This window comes from Zosterops lateralis, assembly GCF_965231275.1.
Source record: "Zosterops lateralis genome assembly, chromosome: 25".
NCBI classification, from domain to species: Eukaryota; Metazoa; Chordata; class Aves; order Passeriformes; family Zosteropidae; genus Zosterops; species Zosterops lateralis.
In genome coordinates, this window is record NC_139785.1 from 2,230,425 (window position 1) to 2,246,233 (window position 15,809).

Below are 15,809 nucleotides of genomic sequence, written 5' to 3' on the forward strand. Positions count from 1 at the left end.
TCTATTGGCTTTTATCCTTCATTAAGAGCAAGGAGATTACCTGAAATCCTGATTTATTCTTCATATTCTGCCTGAGTTAATTTTAAAATTCCAATCAACAGATGCGAGGAAGAGAGGGGGGAAAAGCTCGTGGGGGGCCACGTCAGGCTTTGAAAGGAAAATTAGAGAGAATGTTTTCCTTTATAATTATTTTCTCCTTTGGGTTTCAGGTTATCAGACCTGTTATTTAAAGGATGCTTTCTCCAAATGTGTTGACTCCAAAATATGTCCCCTTTAACAGAGTCAATCCAAGAGATTGGGAGTGGGAGCAGGAAGGGAAAAGGACAGAAACAAACCGCCTAAACCAAGTCCTGATCTCTATTTTTGGGTTGGTTTTTGAGCATCTTTCGTTATAAGCATCTTATGATTTGGTTCAGCAATCTTGGCTGTTCAGCTCTTCACAAACGGGGATTTGCTATCCTCACTTCTGAGGGGGAAAAAGGAGCAAGGGAAAAAAAAAAAAAAAAAAAAAAAAAAAAAAAAAAAAAAAAAAAGAAATAAAAAAGAAATAAAAAGCCACAGCCTCAGCTTGGAGCACTGGCTGTGCTGTAAAACCTCACACAAGGGAATAATCCACACCCGGCTACTCCGGTGCAGAAAGTGCAGGAATGGACACGGGGGAAAAGCTACGGACACTGGACTGGGCTGGGCACATCCCATCCACCACAGGGCAGCTGTCACCCACAGACACATGCACACACAGAGGCAGGAGGAGGAGAAAAGAAAGATGCAGGTGCTGGAGAGGACGTGGGAGAAGGCAGAGTGTTCCCTTGAGCATTAGCAAGCCAGGCAGACACTTGGAGCTAATCATGGCAATTGCACCCGGGTTTGGAAATCAATCAATACATGGAGCGATGGCAGAGGGAGAGGGGAGGGCTGAAAGGCCTTGGTTGTTGAGCGACAGGAGAGGTGAAAACCATGAGTTCCTTTTTTTTTTTTGTTTGTTTGTTTGTTTGTTTGTTTTTTTCAGTGTTGACACTTTAAACATACTGTTCCTTAGGACAGATGTAAGGAGCCCGGGAGCCGGGAGGTGGGCAGCAGAAGGAGATGTCGGAATGGTGAGGATAAAGCTCTTGTGGGAGGTCTGACAAGGGGGCATAGACATGAGGGATCTTCTCCAGATATCGATCTTCATGTGAGTAACAGCGGGTCAGGTAATCACTCGCATTCGATATCTCTGAGTGACACTTTCCAAAGTTCTGCAAGTAGAGACAAAAGTCAACGGGTGAAAACTCCGGGATCGCTGGCCGGAAAACACACACAGCCCTCCAGCTCCTTGCTGACACACACACAGGGCAAGCAAGGGTGGAATGGTAACCTGTTCACCAAGCTCGGAGACCCGGGTGATAAATCCCTCACGCTGCAAAGTTTTAGTCCAGCTCCCTGAAATCCCCACAGATGGGTGATGGATATGTATCTATTGGCCATGGTTTGTCCCTTGTCTGTAAATTCTCTGCTCTCTGGGCAAAAAGAGCAGCCAGCCAAAGGAAGGGCAGTTTATTTTCCCTCTTTCTAACTCTTTGCACACCTGAGTTTTGGAAAAGCAGTGCTTGAAGGCATCGTTAATCTAAGACAGGCCCGTGCTCTTCCATTTAAAGGGCACATGTGGCCTAACGGGGGCTTGAGCAAAATCTGCTTTCTGTGCCTGATCCTTATGTGGGAGACAGGAATGCTGGGCTTCCCCTGTGTGAACAGCTCCCCGGGAGGCCTCGGGGCCGGCTTTGGGAGTCAAATCAACTACAGAGAACATAAACCCGCTCTCAAAGCCGAGGTTGCTCTGTCGCTGCTGTGATTTTCCCTCTGCCCGGGTGTGTGTGGATGTTTTCTCTCCTGGGGTTGGGGGAACATCTGTCCCCAGAGGGTGGCAGCAGATGGGAAGGATTCCTCCCTGCTCCCAGCCCCTTCCCTGCTTTGGAAACCCTGCAGGATGACCCAAGCAGGACGGAGGACATTTAGTCAGGATGGTTTTCAAACCGACCTGCACTCAGGGATGCTCACCAGGAGAGAATTTCTTCTCCAAGAGGGAGCAAACAGCGCTGGAAAACGCTTTGATGCTTGTGGTTTGAGCGGGGGCTGTTTGAAACAAGCAACTTGCCCTTGAGTCCTTCCTTGTTCCCTTTTAAAACCCGGGGAACAGTCAGTTTAGTGCAAAGGACAAGGGTTTGACCCTCAGGAGAAAACACCTGGAGGAACAGAACAATCCACTCGGCTCATCTGCTGCCAGCTCCTGGATGAATATTTCACCAGGATGCTCTAAAAAAAAAAAAAAAAAAAACAAGAAAACCCTACAGAAAACAAGGTGTTGACAATAATTTATTGATGGCTCAGACCGCTGGGAGAGGCACAAAGGCAATTTTGGGAACAGCCTGGCTGAGCCCAGTGAGGGAGAGTTTGCCTGAGCCTCAGAAAAGCAGCAGCAAGGCTGAGGCCAAACTCATCCTCATTTCCCTTCCACTGGCAAAAGTGTTGATCCCACAGATGGAGATTTTAAAAGTGGAATTGCTCTGCTGGGATCCTAAATTTGGGTGGGCCATTCCCACAGGTTTTGGCCATTTAATTGCCCAGTGAAAATGTGGACAAGGGCAGCATTAGAGCTCTTTAACTCAGGGAACCCAAGCCAAGGGTCATGCAAAAGCCTCACTAACTTTACCTTAACCTTAAATAAATGTTTGCTGTCCTTCTGATGGCCCCAGCTGATAAAAAGACATAAAAAGGGTCTCACAGATAGGGAAAATGGGATGTGCAAAGTCCTGTCCCTGTACAATCTACTCTCAAGAGCTGTCACACTCAACAGAACCCCTTTCCACACTTGCAAGGGGGAAAAAAATCTGTATTTAGTCGTGCTGTCCTCCTGCTTTATAGAGATCATTAATTTTCTGGGTTAAGCGAACCTGAAAGGGAAGTTGTCTTAATTACAGAAATTTAGTGAGACAAAGCAGGCGAGGGGGTTTCTTGTAATTTGTTGTCAATTAAATGGGAGGAGAAGTCTGTGAGCTTTTTGAGAAGAGCAGAGGATTTGCTGTGTGCAGCTCTGATGGACAGAGAGGTCTCCTAGGAGAGAGCCTTGGTTGACATAAGTGGAGGCTGAGCTGGGTGTGATCAGTGGCAGCAAAAGGGGATGTAAGACACTTTATGGGCTGTCTGTGACAATAGACGGGGTCAGGAAAGTTTTTTTCTTCTGTTTATCTCCCAGTTCATGTGGCCACCAGACTGGCACCCATGGAGCATCGCCCAAGACACCAAATGCAGTTCTGTCATCACTCCTGTTTGCACAGGTGAGAGCAAACAAATTCTCCTTTTCTTGCTGGGCCTGCTTTGTGCTCACTCCTCACAGGCGGGGTCAGGGCAGGGCAGCTGGAGAATGGCAGGGCCAGAGGAAGAGAATTCCCTGTGCCCTTTTACCTTTCCTCAGCACCTGAACCAGGAGTTGCTTTGCTCCTGCTTTGTTCCCTGAACTCATTTTCAGAGTGGCAAAAGGGAGGGGAACAAAGCCAGCCTGGTGTTTTTTAACATATTTAGCAGCCGGTGCCCTTTGACTTCCTTCCCCAGTCCCACTGTGACTTTTCCCCAATCTAATTTATCTTTAACGAAGTTTGAAATTAAATTAGGGATAATGAACTAATTAAATTGAACTGGCACACGATTCTACCACCTTCCCCCACCTGACTTCTCCCACTTGCCTTTGTCTCCAGCATGACTCCATGCAATTCTTCATTATCTGGGTTACATCCTCCCCTCTCAGTTTTATTTCCAAGAGCTTGATTAAAGGGGATGTCAGCAATCTATCCATTTCAGACAGCCTGGCAGATTACCTTTAAACAGGCTTTATTTGATCGAGTTAGGGAGCTTTCATTTCTGCCATGGCTTCAACTCAACCCTTTTCCATCCCTCCACACCCAATTCCATCTTTCCTTCTATTTGCAGAGCATCTCTTTGGGTAGCAGGAGCTGTGAGGCAGCTGACCATGTCCTGTACTTCTAATCATCTTGGAATAATGAGTTCTTCCTGGTCTGAAAGTGAAAAACTCCTTCTCGGTGACCTGAGGGTTTCTCTGCTGTGGTTCTTGGGAAATCTGAAGATTTTACAGGTGAGAGTTGGACGGGTAATGGTTTTCTGTGCTTGGCCAAGCTCGTGGCAAACACATTTCTGCACTTGTGGAATGTGTTCAGCTGTGTTTTCCTGGCTGGGAAAAGCCCCTGCTGCTCAAAACTCCTGAAATTTTGGCTCGCTACTGTACCCTGACCCTCCTCATCTGTCAGTTTTGAATTTTGGGCTGCAGCACAGGCTGATGGCCAGGAAGAAGCAGCTCTGTTGAGTGGCAGCATGACAAAGCTACTGTCACACTGTGGATCAGCCAGTGCAGAGGCTGTGGGTGTTGGGGGACAGAAAACACACTGGGAACCAGAAAAAATAAGTATTTCCTCCTGGTGTTGGGAGCCTCTTTCCTCCCCCGGGTCTGAACTCTCTACTCAGGGTATTCAAGCTGGTTTTCCACTTCCAAGTATGGCCATGATTTTAGGGATCTATGGGCAGGTTCCTGCTCTGTTTGAGGCTTTATCTGTGATGGAATTCTTGGATAATCCCTGTCCTGAGTGAAGAACAAGCCTTGATGTGTCAGGGATGAGCAGGAACCAGGGGTCCTGAGCTTGAGCTCCCGTGAGGACAAAACCAAAGTGGGACAGAGGGATTCACCCCCTGGTTCAGGAAATAAAAGGATTGAGCTGAAATCCCAAAATACAGAGCAAGGACCTATGGTGATGGATGCATTCAGACACATGCAAGTATTAATAATGCAGAAGAACTTGCTCAGAACGTTGCATTCCTTCTCACAGCATGCTCTTCCCCTCCCCTGCTGCCTCTGGTACGTACCTGCTCCGTGTTCCTACAGCACCTCACACCACCAACCATCCCAAACATTCCCCTCCTTGCTCTTTCTCCCCCAAATCCTCCTCTCCACCCTTCTGGAGTCAAGGCAGGGCTGATCTCCTCATTTAGAAATGGGAAACTAATAAGGAGCCACCTCTTTGCTTTGTTTCTCCTGCAGTTTGGAAATTGGAACCTGAGCCCTGGTCACTGATTTGTTGTGTTCTTGATCCAAGTCTGATGGTTTCCAGCTATTCTTGCTGCAACAGGGACAAGAAATTCCCAGGCACAACCAAGAGCTGGAGTGTGGGGAGGTGAAGGGGGAGGAAATAATTAAAAAAGCATAAAAAAAATCAAATTGCCCTGATCTGTGGTGTGTCTTAGCAGGGAGATTACACCTTCAAAGCACCATATGACTGGCTTTATTTTTACTTCAGAGAGACTGGGAGGATTTCCAAATTTGGATTTGGAGGATTACTGTCCTTTTGCTGACAATAAAATTCCCCACCCTGGGGAGGACGAGGCGAGACCTCCCAAGATGGATTAGGGAGCTCTTGCCTTGTTTGGAACAGGGGGAGCAGCCCGAGAATCTGCTGGGAATGGGAGTGAAGACACGAGGGAGAGTGGCTGGTTTCAACCACCCCTTCCTCAGGGCTGGAATTCTCATCCCAGGGAGGATGAGGGAGGCTGGAAGTGCCTGGGAGTCCAGTGACAAAGTGACAGTGACAAAAAAAACCTGTATTTAGCCATGCTCTCCTCCTGCTTTATAGAGATTGTTAATTTTCTGCGTTAAGCTAACCTGAAAATGAAATTGTCTTAATTACAGAAGTTCAGTAAGCCCCCCACAAATGGAGAAAAGGAAAAAAAAAAAAGCAAACCCATCCAAAACTTACTGTCCACTCTCGCTCGTTACGTCTACGAAGACCTTGATCCTCATTCTGGGAGCAGGAGTGGGTGAGACACCGCAAGAGAGAGAGGTTATGGCTCTGCTCCGGCCCGGGGCTGCTGCAGACACTCACCTAGGAGGGCTTTTGCTACTGCAGGGGAGCTACAGGGCTGCTTCCAGCACGGGAAAACCAGGGAGCACAGGGAGAGAGGCAAACTGGATCACCCCCTGCACGCCTCGGGCCCAGGCGTGTGTGCTGCACCCTCACCCGCAGAGTGCCTCCTCCCAGGGAGCACAGGACTGCCCAGGGGGGCTTGATAAAAATGCCATTTTCTTCCTGTCTATCCTCCTTTCCTTTCCTCCTTCCCAAGGATCCAACATCTTTTATCTCCTCCAAGTTGTCCCTTATCTCCTCCAAGCTGTCCCTGATCTTCTCCAGTCTGTCCATTTCTGTCCCCAAGCTATCACTTCTCTTGAGCCTCCTCTGATCCACCTGGGGTGACCAGGAGGGGTTCAAGGACCTGCAAAGCACCTTTCCATTCTCTGTCTGCCTTTTCTCCTCTCTCTTTCCCTGCCTTTAAACCCACGGATCCTTCCTGCTGCTGGAAAGGCAGCAAAATAAAGAGGAAGGAGCAAGGCAGACCCTGGAGTCACCACAGCCTCAGGAGTACACAGGAGTGAGGGAGAGCTGGAGCCAAGGAGACGGGCACCAGTGGCATTTCCTTGGCCAAAAACTCTTGGAATCATCCAGCAGAGGTGGGAAAGGAGAGATCTCTCCCTTCTGGGGACATGGTGGCTTTAATACCTGAGAAAAAGCTGTGATTATGGGGCAAAGGAGAATAGGAAGAGCTGAAGTCACCCCAATTTTAGTGTTTTTCCACTAAAAAAATCAGCATTCAAAGGGCTACTGGAGATGATCCAGAACAACCAAGTGAGTCCTAATCACTCCCTGCCACAGGACCTTGAAAGAGTTTGGTGACACTTGAAAAAGTCAGGAGAACAGGGCTCAGTCTGTGTCTGGTTTAGAGAAGGAGAACACCAAGGGAAATAATCTCTCCCTCTCTCCCAAGCAATCCAAACCTGCCACCTGCACCAAGGCCACGCCACGCCAGCCCTGTCACTGTCACTGTCACAGTCACAGTCCCTCTCTGCCTGTCTCTTATCCACTGAAAAGAGTCTTTCAGCTGCAGGAACCTTTAGGTGTTCCCATATTCTCTCACATCCTCTCCCACCTTTGTTCTTTCACACATGCACATATGCTCCATCTTCTCTGGAGTTACTTCCACATGCACACAAACCCTTCTTCTTTTTATTTTTTTTTCTTAATTTTCCTTTCCATCATTCCCTTTTCCTTCATCCTGCCCTGGAAAATCCCTCTTAGAATCTCTGACTTCTGATTCCTCACAGAGGACCAGAGCAGGAACTTCAAACCCACCTGGAGCCAGGGGAGGGCAAACCCCTGCTCTGCCATGAAAGCCATGACCCCTGTCCCCCTCTCCCACATGCCTGGCTGCAGGGAGCAAAGGGAAAACACAGCAAAAAACAAAAAAAGGTCATGCAGAGAGGCAAGGCAAAGGCATTCCCAAAAAACAGAGAGAGACAGAGAGAGAGGATCAGGCAGGGAGGGACAGACGGGACGCAGAGGGAACGCTCCAGAGGGAGGGAGGGATCCAGGGAGGGGGCAGAGGTGACTTTGAGGGGTGCAGTGAGGGAGGCAGAGTGCCGTGTGTACCTTGAGGCCAGAACCTGAGGGGAAAGGGCCTAGAGTGACATGCGCTAGCGTAAGTTGGGCTGGATGGTTGCATACTCGACTAGGTCTCCGCCAGCGGGGATGGAGGTCCGAGGGCTGGGTGACGCGGCCAGAGCCGACGTGTCCAGCTCTGCATACTGGACATCACAGTCCTTGTTGCCAGGGTTCTGGAGAGAAGAGAGCAGCAAGGCGGTGGGGGGGACATGAGGGAGGGGTAGGGGGGAGGTGGGGAGTGAGGACAGAGGGTCCGTGCAGATGGTGAGGGGTGAGACAGGACACGGGGTGGGGTGGAGAGTGAAGGGGGAGAAAGAAGAGAAGGGTGAGGAGGGAGGGGAGGAGGAAGAAAAAACAGTTAAAAAAGAGGGAGGTAGGGAGGTGATGAATAATCAGTCAGGTAAAATAACAAATCAAAGCAAAAAGTCCCAAAGGCGCTGCTCCCCCGGATGCAGAGCTGAGTGACCCAGCCCCGGCTGGCAGCACTCCCCGCTCACTGGGGCTGCTCCCAGCACCATCTCCCTGCTCTGATCTCCCACTGAACCCCTCTGGGATCAGCAATTCCCTTAGCTGGGGCCGGATCAGTGAATTCAAACCTTACCACGCACCTGAGCTGTCTGCTTTAACCCAAGAATTTGGGATTTGCTGCAAACTCAGTTTTGGGGGAAGATGAGTGAAAATCACTGGTTTGAAGTTTGCATTTTGGGAAGGAGATACCCGGAGGGAATGGCTTTAAAGCCCAAACTCCAAAGGCATGGCCACAGGGGAATGACAGAGCTTGGCCAGCCCTGTTGTGCCCCGATGTGGGGACTCTGGAGCTCTGAAGAGCCTCGTTTGACACAAGGCTTGGCTGCACAGCTCGGCACTGCAGATTAACTTTGCCGCACGACTTTGTCATTGTAAAGAGGCCTAAGGGATGCTAAAAGCATCCTCCTTTGGCATGGAAATATTTATGGGTGTTCCTTCCCTAAGCAGGCTTATCAGCAAGGGCTGCATGAATGGAATATCATCCAATTTGTCTGATCAGTCCTGCCCAGGCATCTTTCATACCGATAATAACGGGAGAAGCCTGGGAGGCAGGATAGCTCAGAGAGCTCGTGGGGAATTTGGATCACCAGGAGGAGCCTTGGGGCCTGTAACCACCCCGAGAGGGGGATCCTGGCTTCCTGCCCCGTGGAGTTTCTTTAATCCTCACTTTTGGGGCTGGTTGCAGTGCCAGCATCAGCCAGGCATGTGCTGAGCCTCCCTGAGAGGAGAGAGTTGTCTCTTCCAAACAAAACAGCTTCCCAAAATCTCCCCTTTCCAAAATGGCTGCCCCGCATGGCAACGATGCAAAAGGTGTTTAATTTGAAAGTGTTCCTCTCCTCTCTGTTTGGAAGGGTCCTCAGCCATCCACCAGCTGTGGCTGAGCCGTTTTTAGAAGTTTATAGCCCTGTAATGAGCTGGGCGAGTGCCCGTGGCTGGAAGGGGCTGTTCACTCCATGATTATCCCTGCCTGCTGCGCTGGCCTGTGCCAGGGCTTGGCTCCCTGTCCCTGCCCCTCAGCCACGGGGATGAGGACAGTGATGGGGAACGGGGCTGCAGCAGCATTTCCAGGGCTCAGCAAAGCTGCAGGCTGGAGGAGCAGAGGGCTGGAGGTCACCTCTGTCCTGCCCTTGGTGGCCAGATGGTCGCGGCGCGTTGTTGGCATGAAAGCTGCACACCCTGTGGAACTCTCTGCTTCGTGTCTGGACCCAGAGTTTGGACATTTAGGAAAATTAGCAATTCTAACTCCAGTGTCAGGCCTAAATCTAGGCCTTGCAGAGCTCTTTCCCCTTGAATTTTGTGTCTCAGTACCTCCCCTGCTCCTGGAGGAAGCCAGACTGAGTTTTACCTCCTCATTCCTGCCCTGTCTACTCTGCCTCACTCCTCTCCCGCTTCCTTCCCACAGGAGCTGTTTTCTCCATGGATTTCCCTTGCTTTCTCCCACTCCTGGGCTCACTCCTGCTCCTTGCTGCCTGTTTGGAGCAGAATTTATTACAATATCAATAATGTGCCTTGTATACAAGGCCCAGCACTGCCTCACGCAAGCGCTCGGTGTAAATCATCACCATCGGCACCCCGGTAATTGCCCTGCAAACCCAGAGGAATTATTTTGCTGTCTGCAGCAATGAAACTTCCCCTTCTACCTGTGCAAATGGGCCCTGCTGACACGGGCACTAATCACAGCTCTGCTCCTACACTCGCTCATGTCCCCACCTCCCTGTGGCTCCTGCTGCCCCTCTCACCCGCACGGAGCATCCACCTGGCACAGGAACCCTGCCAGAGCACACCTGCCCTCGCCCACACACCTGAAACACACTCTCCATCCCCTTCCTGCTTTGAGATCCTCACTGTCACCCCACAACTGCCCAGAGAAAAAAGGCTGCAGGCAGCCCCCACAGCCCTGCACCCACTCCTGTGGCCTCAAGTGTCCACACCGCTGTCCTGGGGCATTTGGGGCTGTCAGCTCTGTGTTGGCTTTCCCACAGCTTGCAACACCTAAAAATACATATTCATTCCTGGTCCTGCTCCCTCCTGCAGGTATCCTGACCCTGCAGACGTGCCCCGGCCTCTCCCCTTGTCCTGGGCCCCTGCCAGCACACGTCCCCACACATGTCCCTGCACACCCTTTTGGAGGTTCCTCCTCCACCTGCCTCTTTTATTTTCTCCTGGCGCCTCTCCCATTCCCCCCTCCCTCCCTCTTTGCCACCTCTAATCACTCCCATTCTAGTGCTGTGAAATCTCAACCCCAGGCAGTGGCTTTGTGCCGCCTCGTGATAAATCTAGTTCATCCCAAATTCTGAGGTTCTGCACGATTCATTGAAGGCTGAGTGCACCCGCCCCATTTTCCTGCAGAATCCGCTCCCTTCCACTCTCATCTTCCTCACTCCCCTCCCAAGCCAAGTCTGCAGATGAGGTACAGGCAGAACAAGAATATCCTGCCTTTCTGCTGTGCCTTTCCCTCCCAGGGATCCCAGAACTGCGGATACCCCGGAGCAGCCGCCTGCATCTGCATTTTGGGCACAGTGGGAGCAGGGCTGGACCAAAGGGAGGTTGGGATGTGCTTCCCTCCTCATCCTCCAGCTGGCCCAGCCCTCAGGTGAAGGATTGGGCAGGTCTTGCTCCATCCCATGGAGGCTTTGGTAACCACTGCTGTTCCCCAGGGGTTCCCACCCTTCAGAATCCCACTGTGACATGAAAAGGAGGTTTCTGCAGTGCTTTGAGGGTGAAAAAAAAAAGTGATGCAAGCCACTTTTTTTCCCTGCAGGGAGGAAGGCAAAGCTCATTCCTTTGCAAAGCGTGGCTGGACAGCACAACCCACCCCTGGCCTGGCAGATGTGGCAGATCTGGGAAGAATCCAGCACAATCAGCACTCCTTGGCAGCCAAGGACACCCTTCCCTGCCTTTCCAGTCCCAAACTCGAGCAGCCAGCTGCCTGCCCAAGGGATTTAGCGAGGAATGGGAGCAGGCTGCATCCTGCTGCTGGGGCAGAGAGCCAGAGCACAGCTCAGGTACGTGCTGGGTGAGCCAGCAGAGCTGGCCAGGGACAGGGCTCACCCACAGCTGTGCCAGGCCCGTGCCAAGAGCTGTGGCAGCAGTTGGAGTCCCCCAGGCACCACGTCCTTGCTGCAGAGCCAGTTCTCCGTGGGCCAAGTGAAAGGAGAGCTCCACAGGCCGTCACCTCCTGGATGAATCCAGGGGTGAGGAGCAGTGCCAGCCTGGGTGGGACGTGGAAATGCATCTTCTCCGGCCAGCATCGAGAGCAGCAAACTCTGTTCCCATGGTTACGGAGCAGCAACCCATCAGGCCCCATCTCACATCACTAACTCTGCCACTTAATTAACTGACTGCTCGTTATTTCCCAAAATGAGCTCCTCCATCCTCCTGCTTGCCTCAAATTCAGCTTTCAGATGCTTTCCGAGCAGTGGGCTCGCTCCAGCATCCTGTGCTTCATTTAAAACTCAGCAAGGATCAGAAAGAGCTGGGGAGCAGCCCCAGGACTGAGGCAGGGCTCCAAGGGGAAGTTTTCCTTTAGGGATGAAGTAAATAGGATCACATCCACCCTGCTCAGCACAGGAATGTGGCTTTTGATTTCCAACGCCCTTGGCGTCTGCCTGGCTTCAGAGTTGTGCCAGCTAAAGGTCACTGGGCCCTGTCCTGCCATTATCTGCAAGGAACACACATGGCAGGGTCACACGGGATGAGCTGGGCTATAATTAGTGGTGTTCATGAAAAATGGCTCCACTCTGGGCTGATATTTATGCACCTTTCTCCAGCCAGGGAGTTCACTCTGGTGGAGCACTGGGCTGGGTGTGCAGTGCTCTGAACTCCTCGTGAGGAGTCTGGGGCAGACCTGAAGGGTTTACACTGGGATATCTCATCTCCTATGGATAAAACCCCACAGCACCCCCATGCCATGGGGTGAGGGAGGGAAAGGATGCTGTCCAAGGCCTGGGAGGAGGATGGTTTTCTGTCTTCTCATTTAAAAAACCTCTCTAATCTTACCTCTTTTCTGTTCCCTACGCCTTTGCATCTAACATTTCCTCACTCCTTGCAAACCAGCCTTTCCCATGTGACTGCCAGCATCTCCTCCTGACCCTTAATCTCTCCTCGCTGCTGCTGCCTCACATTAACATCTCCCCATCCGAGGCTGAACAAATCCACACTCCGGAAAAAAATAAAAAAATAAAATAAAAAAAGGGTTTAAAGAACTTGTTGTTGTCAAGTGAGAGTCAAACGCTGGCACGCTCTGCCCTGCAGATAATTGCTTTGTGAAGCTCTCACTGCTGCTTCCCTCAGCTGCAAACTCTACCAGGGGCTCCTTGCAGGAGGTGAGGAGTGGCCAGGGTGGACTGCAGGTAGAGAATTTGAGGTGGGCAGGGCGTTCTACCCATAAAGGCACAGCTCTGGGACCTCTGGAATTGGGGTGGGCTGAGATCACAGTGTGGAGGCTGCTTTCCTCCAGGATGGGATAATCCCAGACTGTGGATGGTGGGGATGATGATTTTTGGGGTGAGAGGTGCTGTGTGCCAGGTGAGGCTGGGCAGGGCCACTGTCACCCTGTGCCCCTTACCAGTTTGTCACTGTAGAGAGAGGGCTCGGGGACTGCCATGTCATAGTAGGGCGTCTGCAGAGAGAACTTCTGGATCTCCTCCTCGTGTTTCATGTTGTCCAAGTGAACAACCTGGAGTAGAGGGGGGAGAAGAGGGATGAGAAGGACAAGGGTGATCCTCTGGCACAGCTCTGCTTCAGGTGAGACCACAACCAAACACCAACCCCTCCAGGCCTCAATATCCACCAAAGAGACACAGCAGGACCCAAATTACAGCTTTTAATTAGTGCCACACTCTGGGAATTCTGGGGAGACAAGCCACAGAGTCATAGAATCATGGAGGCACAGAACAGTTTGAGTTGGAAGAGACCTTAGAGACAATTTGGTTCAAACCTCCCATGAGACCAAGTTGCTCAGAGCCACATCCAACTTGGCTTTGAAAAATCCTTTCTCCCCCTCAAACTCAAGCCAGAAACTTCTTTGCTCTTGCAGCTCCCATTTCCCAGAATCCAGGCACTGTGGACTCTGCTTGGAGTCAGTTTTCCGTGCCAGAGGCAAGAATTAGCAGGTTTTTACCTGGATGTCTTCTGGAGTCAGGTGGCTTTTCATGTCCTGTTTCCTCTTTGGTGGAGGGGCAGGTTTGTGGGATGGAGGGAGGTCGATCCTGCAGGGAAAGAAGAGGCTGCTGAGTAGAAAGCAGGAGAAAAGCTTCTGCTGCTTTGATTTGCCCAAGGACTTGATTGTGTTTGTCACCAAACTGCCAATACAATCACATAGATTATCCCCAGGAGCTCCCCCTGTGCCCTTTGTCTCACCCCAGTTTGAATTGTTAATGGAAATAAACTCCCTCCAAGCGTCCTGTCCCTATTGCAGGCAAATCCCCGTGTCAGATGCAGATCCTGAGCTGGGGCACCTGCAAACCATCCCTCCAGAGGAGCTCTGTGATGTACCAAAAGTGATAACTGGGTGATGCCAGCCCCTGTTGGGCAGTTCCTCTGGGATGGCAGCCCTGCCACGGCTTCCCAGGAGGAATTTGAATCCTCCTCATGGACATGCCCTGCCAGGCAGGGACATTCATCCCTGACCCTCGCCAAGGATCAGCCTTTACCCCGGAGCGCAGGGATTGGCAGCCACGATAATCCCAGCCTAGAGACTGTCTCTGCACATTCTGTTCACATGCACAGATGTGTCTAATCCTTTTACAAAACTTATTAAAACTCTGATCCACTAATTAGCCGGCTCCCCCCTCCCTTCTCCTCGGCCGGATCTGATGGAGATGGGCGCCTTCCCTTGGATTCCAGCGTGGGACCGGAATGTGCTGGTGGCAGGGAGGGCAGAACAGGTCCCCGGGGCTCTGTAAAACATTGACTTCATGGCTCTATAGAAAAGAAACGCTATTACCTCCGGGAGCAGCCTCCACAATAGAGGCAGCACCTCTGCAGAGCTGGGCACGGCTGCGTTTCTATTCTCAGCTAAAGTGGCTCTTCCCTGAGCCTGGTGGAGGGCCATTGTGGGAAGTGGATTGTCAGGATGCATCTCGATCACAGGCCCGCTGCTGTTGATGCAATTTCACCTCGTGGTGCTGGGTTTTGTTGTTTGTGTGCTTTTCTGCCTCTCCTGCCGCTTCCCCCGCTCCTCTCCCCGCTATCCTCCAGTGCCCTCTCTCAAATGGGATTAAATGGAGCACAAAATGTGCCCAAGGTGTAACAACAATGAGGTGGGGGGTGGGGGAACATAAAAGCAACCTCTGGGTGCTGGGCTGTCCGTGGGAGGGGAGGGAGGGGGTGAGGAGCCGGTGACAGGATGGGGCTGTTCAGCAGAGCCCAGAGTAAACCTCCTGGAGAGGTTCCTGCTGCCCAAAGTGACCTCCACACCACCCAGTTCCCTGCCTGGATCTCTGCTGCCCTGGGCCGGGCACAGCAAAGCAAGTCCTGCCCAAGGGGAGCCCCTGTGGTGGCCTCTGTCCCTGCTGCTGACGGAGTTTGTGTCACCCGAGGGTCCAAAACTGCAGGGCTGGTGGATGTGGACCCTTTCCAGACTCTTTGGGATGGATCCAGAGGAACTCAGGGTCTCTCAGAAACCCCTCTCTGATGGCAGGATGTGACTCAGCCTCATCCAGGAGCCTGGAGCCACTGAGAAAGGAGGAATAGGATCCTCCTCTACCCACGGAGGGGGACAGTGGCACCGAGCCTGTGCCCCAAGGACGTGCCACAGCAACCCCAGCACTGGGGGAGCATCCCTGGGCTCCAGCTCCCACTCCGGGCTGGTGGGAAGGGAAGGGAAGGGAAGGGAAGCTGATCAGAGGAACGAGTCACAACAGCAGGAAAACATTTCGCCGCCGAGTTTTCCCACGGTGCAGGTAGAGGGATGGGCAGAGATCCTGTCCCCCGTCCCCACGGCAGCTGTAACCTCGGTGGGCAGGGGCTCTGTACTCACAGGTCGTTGTCGGTGCCGGAGCGGCTCTTCTGCTGCCGCCGGTAGACGATGGTGACGGTGACGGCCACGCCGATGATGAAGACGGCGGCGATGACGCCTCCCACGATGCCAATGATGCCTCCAGGAGCACTCTGAGGTAGTGGCTTGTCTGCAACACACAGGGAAGCACAGGGGAGAGGGTTACAACACCAAAAATACAGCTGGGGGTGTGCTGGTACCCCCAGGGATTCCAGGAGTGAAGGTGGGGATGAATCCCAAAGGTGTCCCGAGTGTCCCTGTCCAGCAGCTCCATGGAGGGAGCTATTCCTACTGATCCTATTGAAACCCAGAGCTCAGGAGGGGCAGGAATTGTGGCTACAATTGTGTCTCCAAGAGTTAAACGCTTCCTCACTGCGCTCTGCAAATTCATCTTCAGGTGTTTATTCCTGGATCCGCTTCCCTGCCTTTGTTCAGGCCTCAAAGGAAGGAGGGTTTGGGGAATAAAGGTGCTCCCAAGCATTCATGTGGACCTGCTGCTTGATACTGTTGAAGTATTTTGAAAGCCTTCTGCTGGGGCTTTGTCACAGCGTCCTCGCTGAATTCCTGGTGCTGCTGGAATGTTCTTACAGCCGGCTAAGGAGCGATGCTCAATTGATTGAGGTGGAGCAGAGGTTTGTGCACCCCAAATCATACAAAACAAAAGGATCCTGAGTGCAGGATTTAGGGGCAGGAGGGAGATGGACCCAATCTCTCATTTCATCCCCTGCTCTGTGACCTGGGCCAGCTCC

The 15,809-nt window shown here is 51.9% G+C and overlaps 1 protein-coding gene across 1 annotated transcript in view; it reads right to left on the bottom strand.

Annotated features, from left to right (window-relative positions):
* Window positions 1–202: 202 nt before the first annotated feature.
* The window catches only part of LOC310918921 (uncharacterized protein), a gene marked incomplete at its 5' end in the record, with an annotated part of 16,617 nt that continues 1,010 nt past the window's right edge, over window positions 203–15,809 (bottom strand). Inside the window, 4 exons of the mRNA XM_083877935.1 lie at window positions 203–1,238; window positions 12,628–12,738; window positions 13,183–13,270; window positions 15,043–15,190. Of these exons, the coding sequence (XP_083734061.1) occupies window positions 1,020–1,238; window positions 12,628–12,738; window positions 13,183–13,270; window positions 15,043–15,190 (566 nt within the window). The 3' untranslated portion in view covers window positions 203–1,019. The remainder of the gene's footprint in view (window positions 1,239–12,627; window positions 12,739–13,182; window positions 13,271–15,042; window positions 15,191–15,809) is intronic.